Genomic DNA, 20,363 nt, shown 5'->3' with positions numbered 1-20,363 from the left:
AAAATGCAAAACATTAGATACACAATAATTATTATTACATTCTCTTTATCACAGACAACTCTGATTTACTAACTTAAACATCCTCTCATTTCACTCTATGATTTAGGGAAGTTTACAGTAACTTACACTGGTGCTACATCATTAAATCACTGCCTATATTTACTGTCAATGTGCATACTGGTAATCTAGTAATTATATTATTATATTGATGGGCAAGCACAAAACCTATGAGGGTCTGACAGGACTGGCAGAATAGGAGGGGTGGGAATTAATCATATTTGATTCAAGAAAAAGGAGGATAGTACTAAATCCTTAGATGAGCCATTCAGGAATGTCGCACACACTCCTCCCTTCCTCCACGAGCAGCACATTCTAGTAGAAATCAACAGTAAAAACCTGTACAGGAGAGCCCCACTTTTTGGCATCCACCTTCTCAGTGTACCACTATTTTGGCAGTTTCATTTGAGAAACTGTCCATTATGCTCAGTGTTCTTTCCACTTTACTGCCACTTTCGGCCTGACACACACAATAGCTGCAACAGGGAAGGGCTTCTGCTGCCATATTTTAAGGTAAGTAATGTATGTATTATATATTCATTTTACTTTCATATTTATTTTAGGCTTAGATGTACTGAGTACTTAATGCATGATAGTGTAAAATGTTATCAGGCATTTATAAGCTTTTTTTTTTTTTTTATTATCACACTGGCCAATTCCCACCATGGCAAGGTGGCCCGAAAAAGAAAAACTTTCACCATCATTCACTCCATCACTGTCTTGCCAGAAGGGTGCTTTACACTACAGTTTTTAAACTGCAACAATAACACCCCTCCTTCAGAGTGCAGGCACTGTACTTCCCATCTCCAGGACTCAAGTCCGGCCTGCCGGTTTCCCTGAACCCCTTCATAAATGTTACTTTGCTCACACTCCAACAGCACGTCAAGTATTAAAAACCATTTGTCTCCATTCACTCCTATCAAACACGCTCACGCATGCCTGCTGGAAGTCCAAGTCCCTCGCACACAAAACCTCCTTTACCCCCTCCCTCCAACCTTTCCTAGGCCGACCCCTAACCCGCCTTCCTTCCACTACAGACTGATACACTCTTGAAGTTATTCTGTTTCGTTCCATTTTCTCTACATGTCCGAACCACCTCAACAACCCTTCCTCAGCCCTCTGGACAACAGTTTTGGTAATCCCGCACCTCCTCCTAACTTCCAAACTACGAATTCTCTGCATTATATTCACACCACACAGTGCCCTCAGACATGACATCTCCACTGCCTCCAGCCTTCTCCTCGCTGCAACATTCATCACCCATGCTTCACACCCATATAAGAGCGTTGGTAAAACTATACTCTCATACATATCCCTCTTTGCCTCCAAGGACAAAGTTCTTTGTCTCCACAGACTCCTAAGTGCACAACTCACCCTTTTCCCCTCATCAATTCTATGATTCACCTCATCTTTCATAGACCCATCCGCTGACACGTCCACTCCCAAATATATGAATACATTCACCTCCTCCATACTCTCTCCTTCCAATCTGATATCCAATCTTTCATCACCTAATCTTTTTATTATCCTCATAACCGTACTCTTTCCTGTATTCATTTTTAATTTTCTTCTTTTGCATACCCTACCAAATTCATCCACCAATCTCTGCAACTTCTCTTCAGAATCTCCCAAGAGCACAGTGTCATCAGCAAAGAGCAACTGTGACAACTCCCACTTTATGTGTGATTCTTTATCTTTTAACTCCACGCCTCTTGCCAAGACCCTCGCATTTACTTCTCTTACAACCCCATCTATAAATATATTAAACAATCACGGTGACATCACACATTTTTGTCTAAGGCCTACTTTTACTGGGAAATAATTTCCCTCTTTCCTACATACTCTAACTTGAGCCTCACTATCCTCGTAAAAACTCTTCACTGCTTTCAGTAACCTACCTCTTATACCATACACCTGCAACATCTGCCACACTGCCCCCCTATCCACCCTGTCATATGCCTTTTCCAAATCCATAAATGCCACAAAGACCTCTTTAGCCTTATCTAAATACTGTTCACTTATATGTTTCACTGTAAACACCTGGTCCACACACCCCCTACCTTTCCTAAAGCCTCCTTGTTCATCTGCTATCCTATTCTCCGTCTTACTCTTAATTCTTTCAATAATAACTCTACCATACACTTTACCAGGTATGCTCAACAGACTTATCCCCCTATAATTTTTGCACTCTCTTTTGTCCCCTTTGCCTTTATACAAAGGAACTATGCATGCTCTCTGCCAATCCCTAGGTACCTTACCCTCTTCCATACATTTATTAAATAATTGCACCAACCACTCCAAAGGAACTATGCATGCTCTCTGCCAATCCCTAGGTACCTTACCCTCTTCCATACATTTATTAAATAATTGCACCAACCACTCCAAAACTATATCCCCACCTGCTTTTAAGATTTCTATCTTTATCCCATCAATCCCGGCTGCCTTACCCCCTTTCATTTTACCTACTGCCTCACGAACTTCCCCCACACTCACAACTGGCTCTTCCTCACTCCTACAAGATGTTATTCCTCCTTGCCCTATACACGAAATCACAGCTTCCCTATCTTCATCAACATTTAACAATTCCTCAAAATATTCCCTCCATCTTCCCAATACCTCTAACTCTCCATTTAATAACTCTCCTCTCCTATTTTTAACTGACAAATCCATTTGTTCTCTAGGCTTCCTTAACTTGTTAATCTCACTCCAAAACTTTTTCTTATTTTCAACAAAATTTGTTGATAACATCTCACCCACTCCCTCATTTGCTCTCTTTTTACATTGCTTCACCACTCTCTTAACCTCTCTCTTTTTCTCCATATACTCTTCCCTCCTTGCATCACTTCTACTTTGTAAAAACTTCTCATATGCTAACTTTTTCTCCCTTACAACTCTCTTTACATCATCATTCCACCAATCGCTCCTCTTCCCTCCCGCACCCACTTTCCTGTAACCACAAACTTCTGCTGAACACTCTAACATTACATTTTTAAACCTACCCCATACCTCTTTGACCCCATTGCCTATGCTCTCATTAGCCCATCTATCCTCCAATAGTTGTTTATATCTTACCCTAACTGCCTCCTCTTTTAGTTTATAAACCTTCACCTCTCTCTTCCCTGATGCTTCTTTTCTCCTTGTATCCCATCTACCTTTTACTCTCAGTGTAGCTACAACTAGAAAGTGATCTGATATATCTGTGGCCCCTCTATAAACATGTACATCCTGAAGTCTACTCAACAGTCTTTTATCTACCAATACATAATCCAACAAACTACTGTCATTTCGCCCTACTTCATATCTTGTATACTTATTTATCCTCTTTTTCTTAAAATATGTATTACCTATAACTAAACCCCTTTCTATACAAAGTTCAATCAAAGGGCTCCCATTATCATTTACACCTGGCACCCCAAACTTACCTACCACACCCTCTCTAAAAGTTTCTCCTACTTTAGCATTCAGGTCCCCTACCACAATTACTCTCTCACTTGGTTCAAAGGCTCCTATACATTCACTTAACATCTCCCAAAATCTCTCTCTCTCCTCTACATTTCTCTCTTCTCCAGGTGCATACACGCTTATTATGACCCACTTTTCGCATCCAACCTTTACTTTAATCCACATAATTCTTGAATTTACACATTCATATTCTCTTTTCTCCTTCCATAACTGATCCTTCAACATTACTGCTACCCCTTCCTTTGCTCTAACTCTCTCAGATACTCCAGATTTAATTCAATTTATTTCCCCCAACCGAAACTCCCCTACCCCTTCAGCTTTGTTTCGCTTAGGTCCAGAACATCCAACTTCTTTTCATTCATAACATCAGCAATCATCTGTTTCTTGTCATCCGCACTACATCCACGCACATTCAAGCATCCCAGTTTTATAAAGTTTTTCTTCTTCTCTTTTTTAGTAAATGTCTACAGGAGAAGGGGTTACTAGCCCATTGCTCCCGGCATTTTAGTCGCCTCATATGACACGCATGGCTTATGGAAGAAAGATTCTTTTCCACTTCCCCATGGACAGTAGAAGAAATAAAGAAGAACAAGAGCTATTTAGAAAAAGGAGAAAAACCTAAATGTATGTATATATACATGCATGTGCATGTCTGTGAAGTGTGACCAACGTGTAAGTAGGAGTAGCAAGATATCCCTGTTATCTAGCGTGTTTACGAGACAGAAAAAGAAACTTGCAATAATGAAAAAACTACTATGGTTCACCTTTCAGCGATTTTTGCTTATCGGCGGGGCTCGGGAACCTAACCCGCCACATAAGTGGGGCCCTCATGTATAGAATATGTAGTGATCACTTCATATTCATAAATTTGCAGTTTCAGAGAGAATAATAAAAAGACAAACTGCTTTCACCAGTGGCATGCTACCACTGGTAATTACCAACTATGTTGTAGAAAGTTTATTATTGTGTAAGAATTTAGGCCATGTCAACCTATATGGTGCCCTGTGGCCTGGTGGCAAAAGCTCTCACTTCACACGGTGAGGGTCCGGGTTTGATTCCCAACGAAGGGGTGGAAACACTGGACGTATTTCCTTATACCGATTGTCTATGTTCACCCATCAGTCAAATGGGTACCTGGGTCTTAGTCAACCGGTGTGGGTCACATCCTGGGACAAAACTGACCTAATTTGCCCGAAATGCTCTGCATAACAAGCGGCTTTCTATATACATGTAGTAGTATCTCACTGATGTCAGCTAGGACTGTATACCTTGTATGTGTACTTGTAGTAAATAAAGATAGATATTATCATTATTATTATAATTACACATTTAATCATTTATAAATACCATATTTGTTGTCCTTAGACAGAGCTTGCTTACTTTCTTTTTGGCCTTTAAAGTAGTATCATCTTGCCAAATAAAATCTGTCTAAACATCACTGATGTTAACCCGTAAACGGTCCAAACATATATATACGTTCTTACTGCTAGCACCCCAAATGTGTATAGTACTGTATACATTTTATTTTTCCTGCCTCCAAATTTGGCACGATTGGCCTGAGATGCCTGGTCAGCATAGAATGGGTCTTAACACTCGGTGTGCACCATATTAAAAAATCTGGGACCACTTAGTACCTTGTGGTAGTGCCAGCTGTATTGAGCGCCAGTTAGAGCAAACAGTGCGGCAAATACCAAGGATTCACTGGTCTAATGTCATATTAACACTCCCCTTTTAAGAGGAAAGTGAAGTTAACCCAAAGTTTAGGGTCTGTCTATCTGTCTGTCTGTCTCTATCTGTCTCTGTCTACCTGTCTCTGTCTAACTGTCTCTGTCTGTCTATCTCTTTTTATCTGTCTCACAGGTACACACAAATACAATTATACATAGTGTAAATTACCTAGGATAACCTAAAACATCCAAAGTGCTATACTGTGCTTGTAGATATAATGCATAAGAATACCTGTTGGTTCAGTGGCTCTCTCTGAGACAGACTGAGAGACAAGCAGAGAGACGGAAAGAGATAAGCAGACCATTTATGGGTTTAAATAATAGTAAGCAGTCTGTTATGAGATAGGTTAGGCTGGCTTAGACTACCATGTTATGGTAATATAATTTCAGCAAACTTAGGTTAAACTGCAAAATTAAAAAAGAAATTATATCATGTATAACATAAAAATGGAAAAAAACAGTTATTTTAGGGCAATTTGCATTGTTTGACCAATTCTGGCCATAAAGCACTACATTTGTACCCATTTACATATGAATTTTACTATATACCTACAGTTTCACTGATTAGCTACTTTACATAAGGATTGGATAAATTACTCTTGAACAATTTATAACCTACTTTATGTCCTTCAAGATATAATAATATAAAATACTGTGGTTGGAGGACCAGCACTGTTAAAACATTAATTCCAGACGCATCCAGTAGATCGTTATATTACACGGCTGAAGAACCTGTGGGAAAAATAGGGTTACATTCCTGGAAGCCCCCAAAAAGCCAAACAACTTTTTTTTAGACCAACAGATCTTACACAATGAAAGTGAATATGTAATTGTAGTTCATTGTTGTGATATATTATGTTTTTAACTGCTTAAGACTACAAATGCAACAGAAATAATAGTATTTCTTATCTTAAATTGTGGGTGCTGGTGTTTGTGGATGATTGTGAAGAGAGAGGAGAGTTATGTTGTGGCCCTACTGGGCTGAGGTGGTTCATAAAGTTTCTGGTACTGAAGTCAATGGTTGTACTCAAGCATGCATAAATTCTGTAATGGTTTTCTGGGCTATTTTGTCCAGCAGTACATTATACAGCTGACGATAAGGTATCAGCTGCTCTAGACACCGTTTCAGAGTACTGCTTCTATATTTGTTAGGGTCCTCCTCAGTGAAAAACTCTAACTTTAAGTCAGTCAGTAAATCAGTCAAGTCAGTCAATAAATCAGTCAAGTCAGTAATTAAGTCAAGTCAGTAAATCAGCCAAGTCAGTAAATCAGCCAAGTCAGTAAGTCAATCAGGTCAGTAAGTCAGTCAGTAAAACAGCCAAGTCAGTCAGTTAGTCAGTAAATCAATCAAGTCAGTCAGTCAAGTCAGTTTTTTGTTTGATCCACTCAAGCAACAAGTTTTCCATTTTATTTACTTGTTATGATCTACATGCCATTCTTTTCATGAGATGACATCCTGGGTTATTCATTACACAAGCTCGTATACTCATCTCATTCTTTTTAATTGTACAAACTGATGCTTGTATGCCTAATGGGTGCCATGATTGTTTGGCAGATACAGGATATGGCAATTAAAAGATCTAAACTCAATCCTGAAACAAAAATAAAAACAGCTAGCTCCTAGCAGTGAATGGTTCTACACACATGAACCAAAGGCAGGGTGGTGGGGGGTGGCAGGGGTGACAGGGGATGGCAGTAGGTCTCCCCTGTTGACTTAATGGTCTAACCCACATCCAGGCAGAGGCCTGAGTTGGGGAAGTATCCCATGGGTGACGCTCCAAATTTTTTCCCCTCCCGCAAACCGAACTGTGTTAAGTTAATTTTATGAAGTGTTGTATAAAATTGTGCTGCAATTTTTCAATATTGCAATAACCAAAACATGCCAAATAAAACCATGTAATATAACGGTCTACTATATATCCATATCCTCTAATCATTCAAATACAACGCATGTGCACATTAACATGCACATGCATACACACACATACATGCAGGTACAGTTTAATGACACATGCAAACATATACATATGCACATTAATTATATTATGGTAAAATTAAAAAAATAAAGTAATAATAAAAATTTAATGTGTTGGGACACAAGGTATGCTACAGATAGGCAATACAGTATTGTACAACAAATGCATGCACCAGGTGAAAGCAATTTGTGTAAAAAAAAATTGTATTTTCTTTGGAAATAAAATTATTAATGTGTGAAAATGTTAAAAAATTATTATCTAATTACAGTACAATATTTAAAGAAAACAAGATAAGAACAAAGCTTTATTTCTATAATTACAAATACACAATTACATATGAGCAATTAGATCTATATACACACTACAAATAACCAATTACACATGAATACATACTAAAAATATACAAAGATAAAATAGAACAAGGTGAAAGGCATGCAACAACAAGGACCCCTTAATTATGCTGGGTGACCACAGACCAAGAATTCTTAAAAAATGGAAAATTTTAAACAGCTTTTAAACAAACTGTGTACAGCCTCTCATCACTTAATGACGAAGTTCCTTTCCTGAGACTCTCTCATTAAATGAATTTGTCGCTAAGAAAGGAGCATACTATAATGGTAGTGAGTTTGTGTCAACCATCTTCGATGTTGTTTTAATGTCACCTTTGCACCATTTATAACATTTCTGGTATACATATTTTTAAATGTTTATACAGTAGTGTACTGTATATTGAAATAAACAGAATAGAGGAAACGAGCTCTAATATACATTATTTAGGTATGAATACTGATCAGAAAGCCCATTGTAAGTCCGAGGTGTTGGTAAACGAGTATGTCACTAAGTGAGGAGACGCTGCATACTTTTGAGAACACACTGATGGAGACAGCAACAGAAAAAAGTTTGTTCTATATATTTTGACCTTGGTCTGAGGTCCTCTTGAGCATAATTTTGCTGAAGAGAACCTCAGATCAAGGTTGAAATAAACAAAATTTCTTTTTCAATCAGTCTCCATAGGGGCTGATTCCTTTTCCAGGTGACAATTTTATCATTAAAGAGCAGGGAACCCATCCCTCCGAGAGAAAAAGACAACAAAATACATAAGGAAGATTATTTAGCACCATCAAATTTGTAAATCCAGAAAAAAAAGCAGTGCAAGAAGAGACAAACAATGTATCCTTGAAAACAGAATGGTAAACTGATGAAATCAAAGAAACTGCAATGTGTTCTACATTCATGGGAAACGAAGTAATTATAGCAAACAAAATGCTAAGAAAGGACACCTTGAGCTTAGCTCTGTTGCTGTAACAACCAAATAGGTAATCTCTCTCTCTTGTACATGTGTACATGCACGCACACATGCACGCACGCACGCACGCACGCACACACGCACGTGCACACACGCACACACATGCACGCATGTGCACACACGTGCATGCACACGCACGCACGCACGCACGCACGCACGCACGCACACACACACACACACACACACACACACACACACACACACACACACACACACACACACACACACAAAAAAAAAAAAAAAAAAAAAAAGTGCCTTTTGCAAGTAATACAAAGCTCCTATCACTAGTCAAAATTAATTTAGTGTTTAATCAAGCATCTTCTGTATGGATTTATTTTAATACATTAAAAAGATACTTACTGTATTCCCTGATGTGAGCTAATTTTTTAAAAGTGAATATATATATAGTACACTGTTAATAAAAAATAATAAGAAATGAATAATGCACAGTCAAAACTTCCATTTTATCAAAATGATTTCAGAGACCATAAAAAAAAAGGTGTTTAAACTATTCACATCGTAAAGTAGCTTTATTGATTTTTTAATTTAGTAACACTTCTGGAATTTATTTTTCTATAACTTTACTGTAAGCAACTTGCCATTTTACCAACTTGACCAAATTTGTCAGTACAACTGGATAAATAAAATAAGGTTAAAATGGTGGATTGAGATTTTTATTAAAGGGGATGTATAAGGACCAAACTTCAGTAAATATTATAGAAGAAAATTTTACCCAAGCTTAACCAAATTTATGTCACTATAACTGTATAAAAAAAAATGATAAAAATGGTGGATCCAGATTTTTATTTAAGGGAGTATAGAGACAAAACTTTATTGAATACTATGGAAGAAAATATATTTTGATGAACTTACGGGAAATTGATTGGATAAATTAACAAGGGAGTTCCTTGATTCTAACTTTAACAGGAAAAGTTGCAACTCCTTAAACTCTCTTCTATATGCACCACTTCAAAGCAATAATGGTAAAAACAAAGAAATAAAGCATCTTATATGCTTAACATATTTTACCAGGACATTAAAATAATGACTGCTGTAATGACAATAAACAATGACTGCTTTGATGTAAAACAATGATTTTTTTTTAACATACCAGCCCTCTTCCACTGAGGCAGGATGACTCAAAAATGAAGAAAACTATAAAGTTTATCTTCTTACACTTAGTAATTTACACACGAGAAGGGGTTACTAGCCCCTTGCTCCCAGCAAAAACAATGACTGCTGTGGTATAAAACAATAACCACTGTGATGTGAAACAATGATAATACCAACTGTTGTTTATATTGCTACTACTGTACCATCACAGCTGAGATGCTCATTACTATTATACATGTGACATGAAATTAATTATTACCACCACAGCAGAAACAAATGATAATTTAATACTTACAGCTGAAATATTGGTTAATTTTATTGCTACAGTTCTACAACGGAAAAAATGATACTAACACTTTTTTTACAGCAGCTACAACAATACTGCTTACTATTTAAAACAGACCACTGATATTTGTTATGAAGAGGATGCATTGATATTTTACAAACTAGCATAACAAAGAGCTTCTGAACTGCTAAAGATGCACTAAATGTTTCTATTGCAACAGATGAATGGTAACTTGATAAACTACTGCTATTTAGGAAAATTAATGCATGTCTATCTTGATGCAACAAATGCTAATATCTTATAAAGCACAAGAAAAATGTTTAACTTACTAAAGAACTACTGATACAGTGGATAATCACTTAAATGCTTCAGAGCAATAATACTGTACATTTAGATATGACAGAAGTGAGTGCTTTGCTATAATGTACATAATCATTTTATATGAACACATTAATGATGAACCACAGATAAGCAAATAAAAACGTACATAAAATGCTATGATGAATGCCAACACTTAAGCGAACAAAAATAATAGCAGATGCACTCCGCAAAAGTTAAGTACCTGGCATAAGGGGCATGGCAGGAGTAGAGGTAGGCAGCAGCATGAGCATCGCCGGCTAAGCTAAGAGGACGTGGCACAACAATAGAATGGGTGTGTCGCTCCCGTGGTGTGGGAGGGGCAGAGGCTTCTGATGTCAACAACAGCAAATCAGGTGAGGTGAGGCGACACCCACTACCTCCCACATAAACACTTTGCGTCCTCCTGGGAGACTGAGCCCCCCGTGGCATTGCGCTTTCTTCCACAGGTGATTTGGTGTCACACCACCACTTCAGCGCCACTGCCCTATACCTCTGCCACACCCCGGGGGCACTACCACACCCCAGGATCACTGCAACACCTTCACCCAACCACTCTATGTCAACAGAGAAAGCCTTCGACACTATTTACTATAGCCCGAGCACTGTCATTATTTGTTCATGTTCATTGGTAACAGTTGACCACATTGTGGATATATACAATACTTTTAATCCTACAGGCCATAAGGGTCTTAAAAGGGTCCTAAGAAACAAGTGAGTGGGCAACATAGGTTACAGTATGGCAAGAATCAAATCACAGCCCCCACATCATGGCAAGACAACATTATCTAGCCACTTGCCAGTAATCACAGACAATATTAGAGGCAACCATTAGGTCATTGCTGGAGAACTGTGAGCATTATATAGTGATCCTGAGCATTGATGCAGAAGGTTTGGGTAACTGCCCAACTAACTCTTTATTATCAGGTATTGCAGGATGATAAAACACCAACCTGTCTTGTCAGTCTTCCACAAGGCCATGGCAATGCAGTATTAGGGCCGAGTTCATTTACATATCTGTAATTTCAAGCATAATATCTGTATTTTACATAGCTTTAAAGAAGCATAATTTACAAAATTAGTTAGGCTATTATGTAGAAACCAGATGTTGTAACAGCAGAAAACAGTGGTTAAGAAGAATAAGAGTTACAATAGTAATAACAGTTCACAACTGAGCCACAAACTGGAAATAAGACCTTGGACAATATTCCAATCCATTCTGAACCCTTATTGTGGTGTGACTGATAATGGCTAAGAATGAGCCGAAATGTTGTCTAAAGATTTATCTCTAATTTGTGGGTTAGCTGTGAACATGAGTAACAGAATTCTGTTAAGCAGCCACCAAGCTGAGGCAGCCCAACACAGTATTAACCAACACATGACAACATATCCTATTACAGTATACTTTTATTTTGGCATATATTGCTCATGAACCAAATATCCAACATCACACGAATTAATGATTATTGACAAAACCATTCTAGCAAAGTAAAATTATCATACTTGATAGATCCTATTCTCATTTGCAGCTTCAACACTGTATATACTAACAGTACAATATTTTCTCTAATCCTTGGACACTATATTCTGTTATGAGCCACTGTTTTTATAAGGAGTGGAAATTGTACCATGATGTCATAAGAGGTGAACCGGTATGCCAGCAAAAGGACTCAGTAAAGTGACCAAAAACTTTACTTCGTGGATCATCATATGACTGAGACCTGCACCATGTCTCACAATACACAAGTCCTCTTATGATAGTTACATTACACATTTCCATATCAACTCATTCAGTTCATAAGACCATACTACAGTTGTTGTATGTTGACCCCTGAAGATTTTCTCAGCTGTTAAATGCTTCTCCATTCACAGCTCCATCTGTGGGCAGCTTGGTTAGCCACAAAAAAGACATCAAGTTACTATTGCCATTACTGTAATTAAGATGAACAAAGAGATGTAACCTGAGAATTACCTGCTGATACCACTGATGTTGTCATGGCTCAAGAATTTTAGTGACCAATATCAGTTAATTTATATGTTAATTTTGTACAGCAGGTTTTTCATTATTATCACCACATGCTGTGCACTGTATTCAAGATTTACCATCATTATATAATATGCATTCACCTGTAGCATCAATATACTGTACATACCCCACATTCCTTTTCACTATACACACTACACAATGATATGTATTTTTTTAAGTACATAATATGTATACTCCACAGTTTTTCATGCAATCTACTGCACACATATATTCAACTTTAACCCTGTATTGTACAGTTAACATATTATTATTACTGTACAACTTTATTTCCTTCATTACTCAGGTTTTCATTTTATTATCCACTATACACTTTTCATGTCTTCCATATAAATTTTAAGGTATCTTTTCAAAACACTTAAAAGTCTTCCTTTTCATCTCAGATAACTTTTCTCAACATAATTTGCATTGCAATGTTCTCCACATTTGCATCCAGTTTCCCTTGCATTATTTACTATTTCTTCATGTCCTACATATATAATACTCTTATCAAATTACAGTATTCAATATATGTAGGTTAAACAAGTTTAATTTTAGCACCTGGACCAGATTTATGCAATTCCTTATTTATATAAAAAAAAAAACACAAATATCACAAGCACGAGCTTTCATTGTTCTTTGAAGAAAGAGCCTATATCTAGATGAGATACTGTATTCTTTGGTGAAAGAGTCTATATCTATTTGAGATACCAGAGTCTCTAAAGAGTGTAGACAGCTCCATTGCATAAAGGAGGCAGCAGAGTGCTAGCCAAAAATTACAGATCATCAGCCCTAACATCCCACATCATAAAAGTCTTTGAAAGAGTGAACAGACACCAAATTACAACCTTTATGAAACAGTACAATCTGCACAACCCAAACTAGCATGCTTTTAGAACTGGAAGATCATGCTTGTCACAACTGCTAAACCACTATGACAATTATGGAGGCACTGGAAGAAAACCAAAATGCAGGTGTGATATACACAAATTTTTCAAATGCAAACATGGGGTGATTGCACACAAAATGAGGGTCATAGGCATAACGGAGAAGGTAGGAAGATGGATTTTCAAGTTTTTAACACATAAAACACAAAGAGTAGTAGTAAACAGACCAAACTCCACCATTAGCCAGGTATAAATATCAGTTCCCCACGGCACTGTCCTAGCACCTCTGCAGTTTCTTATCCTGAAAGCAAACACAGATAAAAAAAAACCTATCACAATTTTGTATCCTCATTTAAAGATGACACTAAAAGAAGCATAAAAGTCACCTTGGTAGAAGACACTGAAAAACTACAGGAAGATATAAGCAGGATTTTCAGTGGGAGTTGAGAACATGTTCAACGGTGATAAGTTCCAGCTGCTTAGAAATGGAAAGAATGAAAAACTCAAGAGACACTGTATACAAAACCCACGAGAACCATCAAAGAGAATGAAAGGAACACGTGAAAGATCTAGGAGTAATTATGTTCGCTTACCTTTCTTTCAATAATAAGGCAAATGTCACAATAGTCAGGAAGATGACAGGGTGTATAATGAGAACTTTTAAAACAAAAGAAACATTACCAATAGTGACACTTTTCAAATCACTTGTGCTCAGTGCTGATGACTCCATTCAGGACAGGAAAGAAAGTGGAGCTGTAACAGATACAGAAATCATTTACAGCCCACATACAGCCAATAAAGTCTTTAAATTACTGGGAATGCCTTAAAGTCTTAAGTTTGTACTCACTCGAGTGGAGGAGAGAGATACATGATAACATATACCTGGAAAGTACTTGGCCTTGTCCCAAACATGCACACTGCCACAACAACGTACTGGAATGAGAGATATGAGAGAACACAGTACGAGAGCACTGCATCTGTGGCCTCTGATTATTCAGCATCTTACCAATAGATATCAGAAACATTGCAGGGACAAGTGAAGAAGTCTTCAAGAGGAAACTGGACAAGTATCTTCACCAGATGCCAGATCAACCAGGATGTGATGGATATGTTGGCAAATGGGCCACCAGCAGCAACAGCCTAGTTGATCTAGCACCAAATGAGCCTGATCCAAGGCCAGGCTCTGGGAGTAGGAAAACTCTCAAGAGCTCATTAAAGATATATCCTCCCTTTTCTCAAATCAGATCTGACTGCCTCTCATTCCTCAGGCATTGAATGACCTCTATAAATTTAGCACTTTGCATGAGTGCAATAATAATGATGATTATAAATTGAGTGTTTTCTTTGAGTCACTCCTCAGAAAATTGTAATTATATTTCTTTCAAATCATTTATATTCATGCAATAATTGAAATCTAACTTGCAAAATTATCATGCCTCTTTAAGTCAGTCACTCCACCAAGGTTCTGTTGCAAATTTGTTTAAATTCATATATACTATATATTCACACACTAATTGATATCAGACATGCAAAATTATCATGCCTGAAATTAAACTTTTAATAATTACAGTAACTCAAAAAAATTCATTATTTATCACAAGAAAAATTCCTATACTTCTGTGGTGTGCCAGATCAACTAGGCTGTAATGCTTACGAGGGGCAAATGGGCTGCCAACAGCAACAGCAAAGTAATCTGTTCCTGTAGCCCTGGGATGGGCTGTGGGAGCAGAACTCCCAAAACAGATCACAGATTAATCACAATTAGGCAATGCATCTGTCCAACAATTAGCCAACACAGGGTAGACAATGGAAGATTGTTAACAGTATTGCATTCTGGTAGGAATGCTGATCTTTTGTTTTATGCTTAATGAAAATGTAAGATAAGAGGAAAATCTTACAAACTTCTACTACACTCAACATACACTTTAAAAAATTTTGTTTCTTAATACAGTAGTACATGTTGCATAAGTGTCTCAATCTTCAACGGTAGTTCATATTCATGAAATATTTTTCTTCCCATTTTCAGAGGTATGGCCTGAGACTGGGGCACACAGGTGATGATCCCTGAAACCATTACCAGACATAATTCAGATGCGTAAGATGAAATTCTAGAAAATTTCTGGGGCTCTCATAGCAATCACTGCAACTCCAACAATTTGCCATGACCTTCACAACAATCTCTGCAACTCTAACAATAGTTGTATGACTCCAAAGGTGCTACAATTCCCACATCACCAAAATTTCTAGAGGTCCAATTATTCCCAGTTGACAGTACTGTATGCCTTGAGCAGTTACCAATATTACTAGAAGACACTGGGACTCCTAGAACAGTCACAAGGATGACATAAATGATGTAAGTCTCTAGGCACCATAATCGTAATGCTGGAGCAGTGGTAAGAATGAATGGGAAAGTGTTGGAACACAAGGATGAGGCTGATATCACTGGGGTGAAATTTGATTCTAGATTGACTATGAAGAACCATGTAGTAAATCTTGCAAACAAGATGACAGGAAGTTTACAGGACTTAGATGTACGTGTATCTCACATCAGCTCAACAGCAAAGGCTGCAAGATGTTGTACAAGGCAGAAGTGTGCTCACGCTTTGAGTAGGCTCCACTCTCTTGGATCACTGCCTCCCATCTCACCAATGACTTCTTGACAGAATAGAGAACAGAGCAAGACAACTCATACAGCCTGGACAGATCTGTCACTTCAGCAGAGCCTTCAACACCAGAGGGATGTGGGTGGCCTTGCTGTTATGTACAAGGAACAAAAGGAAGATGTGCGTGGCCTTACTGTTATGTGCAAAGGTGCCAAACTTGGCTCCACTTCACGGACACCAACAGAACTGCTTCTACACCACAAGACGGGCAGCAAACAGCAACCACAGGCTGGTTGTGCCCTTCTCAAGAACATCACTTCATCTGAGATTATTCATCCCTGGAATGACTTGAGTCTGGAATATGTTCATACAGAAAAACATCAATGAAATTAAACTGACCAAATGAAATCACTGGGCCACAGATAACTCCATTATAATTATAATTCATGTTCAGTGCTAAATCCATGTGGGTCATTCAGTGCAAGATGCAGTGGAGGTTTGATCCTTTGCCTGCTGAGCACAAGAAAGACATGCTTAATATTTGTACTCACCCTTGCCCCGTGAAAACACTTTATGCTTGCTATTCTTATCTCTATTAAAAAAAAAAAAAAACTCTACTTTGTAACTGTCAACACTTCCCTTCCTGCAAAAGGATTGTTGATGAGTTACTTGCATTAAACAAAAAGGTTACAAAGTTCTCCACCTTAATTTAATCCCAGTCTCCTACCCAAGAAGCATGTGGTTTCCAAATATTTCAGTAACTATGATCCCTCCTGTTGCCAGACATTACTATCAAATTTGTAATCTGATTATTGGTTAGGTATACGTAACTATAAGATACCTAAGGTTAAAGTAAAGTAACTTACAGTAGTGTGCATATTTACTGGGACAGCAATGAAATTTGATATTTATTTGGAAAATTAATGTTTATTTGAAAAATACAGGACAATGATACAACAGATAATTATAACAGATTTAATAAGACATATGACTACCCGTTGCTTTTATAAGCACTGCTACATGTTTTGGCATAAAATCGACCAATGTTAAACACATTTTGGTAAGTTCCACGTGGTACCAGGTCCTAATAACAGAAGCCACTAGATACCCCACAGTTCAACAGTCCTGTTTTGCAATCCTGCGTTTGGTTACTGCCTACAGATTCTTAATTGGGTTAAGTTCAGTTTTTCCAAGCCAGTTAAAACGCTCAGCTCATTCTCTTCGAAGAATGTCAGTGTTTTTTTTTTGGATGTGTGGCATGGAGCAAGATCCTGTTGGAAAATGCCTTCTCCATCAGGAAAGTCTCTATCTACAATGGGAAGCAAATGAGTTGCTAGGACTGCCTAGTATTTGTCACTGTTCATTGGCCCCTCAACAATAACAAGATATCCATGGCCTTTAGCAGTAAAACTACCCCCAAAACATCTTAGGTGGGTGTTTTGGCACTTCTTGAATGTGTCCATTCCAAAGAAGTTTGCCTTTCTCCGTCTCACTATCACTGATCTGTACCCGTGTACTTCAAAATGTGCCTCATGATCCAGTGCCACCGCAACTGTTTTTTCTTCATAGCACCAGTCAATAATTGTTTCTTTACCAGCTTTCTGGCAGCTCTGCCAACTTAAAGGAGCCTTCGTCAAACAGTTGAAGAATCAACATTTATGCCAGCTGTAGATCTCTGCTGGTTTTCTTGGGATCCTTCACACTATTTCTTATGACAACCTTGTCATCGTGAGGTGTTGTCTTGCATTTTCTTCTATATCTTCCTTGATGCAGCACTACACAATCACCAGCGTTATCAGCTCTCTTTGCTAGGCTCAAATTTTTGGCGATCTGTCTGATACTCAAATCAACATGTTTTCTAAGAACTACAATACTTGCACACTTCCTAGGTGTAACATCTATTATGAATTTCAGCAGTAATCATGAATTGAAGGAGAGAATTTGGCAAAACCACATTCACTTGGAACATGCTTGCAGGAACAGCCTTACAGAACAACAGCTGTTGTAGCAAAGACGAGAGTTCCAGGGTAACACCAAAGCTGGATTGTTGCCAGAAGTCAGTAACAGATTCTTCTGAAAAGAAAAGAACCCAAACTACATTAACCCAGAGACTAATATATATTATGAGATAGTCACAAAATTTACTCCTGTCCTAGTTAATCTGCACACTATTGTACGATAGAAATGCTGATATTTAAATCTGGTGATTGTTTGTATCATGTAGAAATTAACACACTGTAACATGTTGGAGGATGGGGGGAGGGGAGGGAATGGCAATTGATCTACCCGAAGAGACAGTTGGTTATTTGATCAACCGAATATGTCTATGCTGCTCATCAGATCACAAAGGTGTCTTTACTACAGTCAATGAGGTGAAGAATCAACTCTCCCAGCCTGGCTGTTGGAGATGGTATGATGGCCAGCTCTTTGCTGCCATCAATCACACCATGGAGCGCTAGCTATACAAGTACATCCGTCTTCTACAGGATGTGATCAAGTGCTCAGGTATCAACCTAGGTTTGGCTATAGATGCCGAGAGGCCACTAATGCTAGCTAGATACACGACTTGGAGGAGGTAATAGAAGTCTCCTACAAAAGAAAACAGAGACAAACATGTCAATGACTTGATAAACCTCTACACAGTGAATAACGATGTCATAATAAAAGCTTGCTTTACATCTGTGTTTTCTTCACAAACTTGATGCATAAAAAGTTCAATGCTTGACCATCTAATGGTAGGAAAGAGACAAAAAGGAGACACTGGCTTTAGAAAGATCATTATTACAATCAAGGGAACGCTAAATCCGCTGGGAGCATGCAGAGCCTTGAGGGTATGGGAGAAGGCTGGTCCAAGCCCTTGGATAAAGAGCCCATCACCGGCATCAAGGAACCCTTGAGGGGCAGGAAGAAAGAGTAGACAGGTATATTCATTCAAGTAACAATTTCACCTTTAAAAGAATCAAGAAATGGGTGACCTGTTTACAAACTAAACTGCTGCCGAATGCAAGTGTCAGAACCAATTACTTCAGCTTCATGACTTGTGCAAGAACTGTATCAGAGATGACAGTAAGACAAAAGTGATATATCTCCTCAAATCCCTGTATACAGAAAAGGATATTGGGCAGGACGAGTATGTGTGTACGTACTCACCTATATGTGGTTGTAGGGGGGTCGATTCATATCTCTTGGCCCCGCGGTGTAATGAGGGCGATTGTGTGTGATTATGAGTGCATGATTGTGATTGTGTACACAAGACATGGCACAGCGGGCCCGACAAACATATCAGTGTCGCCAGTATTGATTGTTTCATTTACCTGCTGAGCTAAACACTACCTACTTCCCTTTCCCGTTCCCCCATCCCATTCCCACGGCAACTCCCCTACCCTCAATTATTCTCACACTTCCCTTTCCCTTCACTCCTTCCCCTCAGTATTTTCCACTGACGCCCCCTCTTCATCCCGTCACCCCTCCAGCAGCAGATTACTCCCTCCTGCCACTTCCCTTCACACTCTCACTTCCGCCGTCCTTCCCATCACTCTCGCCCTTTCCCAATCCTCCTCCTTCCCTCTTCCATTGTAAACCCAGGTGTTCCCCCCCCCCACCGTTTTTGCAGGCAACTCAAGTGAATAACCTTTCCTTTTACCAAATGCTACCCTTCCTGAAAAAAAGAGCCCTCCCCTTCACAAACTCACAGTAAGTGGCTACCCTTCAAGCATCTTGAACAACTACCGTTCCTGCAGGTGAACCCTGCCCTTCACCAAGGTGTTACAGATGTCTCCATCTCCTGCAGGTGATTCTGTAACGTACAGACGATTGGTAAGTTATACAAGATGGTATACAATACCGACAAGATGAAAATTTTGACACGTGCAAACATCTGGGTATCTTTGTTGTAGACGTTTCGCCAACCCAGTTGTTTGCACATGTGTCATACCCAGATATTTGCACGTGTCAAAATTTTCATCTTGTCGGTATTGTATACCATTCTCGTACAACTTGTCAGACACTGCAATATCATGGAATCTTGATTCAAAGGACATCTACAAAACCGTCTTCACGGCTACTACAACTTGCTCATCCCTTTGGGCGTGACCTACTTCCACTGGGGAATCCCGTCTACCAGTGACTATGGCCTCGTCTGCTACCCGTCCCTTTCCACCTGACGATTAGTATATAAGCGCCAGCCTCGTTGCCTGTGTTCCAGAGCAGTTGGGTATAGTCCTGACACTTTTCCTCCTTCTTAAGATTTTTTCCTCTCTACAACTATCTTCTTCATCCTGTCCCCACTTGCCCCTCGCCCCTAGTGGGCCCTTACCTGTGAGTCCTCAGTTCAGTTCAGTGTGCTCCAGAATCTACACGACTACGGTGCTCTTCACACCGACTCCAAGGCGGCTGAGGGACTGATTACCTCATCTTTTGTATACAGTTCCACTGTCTTCAAATTGTGTCCTAGAATCTGTATTGATAAAGCCACTGGATGACAAAACGTCTACAATAAAGATACACAGATGTTTGCACATATGTCAACATTTTCGATTGGCAAGTTTGTAATAACTGTAGCCTGTG

The 20,363-nt window shown here is 38.7% G+C and overlaps 1 protein-coding gene across 3 annotated transcripts in view; it reads right to left on the bottom strand.

Moving 5' to 3' along the window:
- Nucleotides 1–20,363, bottom strand: part of LOC128692035 (kelch-like protein 5) — a 155,250-nt gene that overhangs the window by 97,810 nt on the left and 37,077 nt on the right. Inside the window, exon 2 of one of the 3 annotated variants that reach the window (XM_070085174.1) lies at nucleotides 10,490–11,301. The exons of the other annotated variants lie outside the window; for them this stretch is intronic. Within the exon in view, the coding sequence (XP_069941275.1) occupies nucleotides 10,490–10,716 (227 nt within the window). The 5' untranslated portion in view covers nucleotides 10,717–11,301. The remainder of the gene's footprint in view (nucleotides 1–10,489; nucleotides 11,302–20,363) is intronic. 3 annotated transcript variants of the gene reach the window in all.

The sequence above is a fragment of the Cherax quadricarinatus genome, chromosome 15, assembly GCF_038502225.1.
Source record: "Cherax quadricarinatus isolate ZL_2023a chromosome 15, ASM3850222v1, whole genome shotgun sequence".
Taxonomy (NCBI): Eukaryota; Metazoa; Arthropoda; class Malacostraca; order Decapoda; family Parastacidae; genus Cherax; species Cherax quadricarinatus.
Note: the sequence above shows the minus strand (reverse complement) of the source record. Positions and strands in the feature narration are given on the sequence as shown.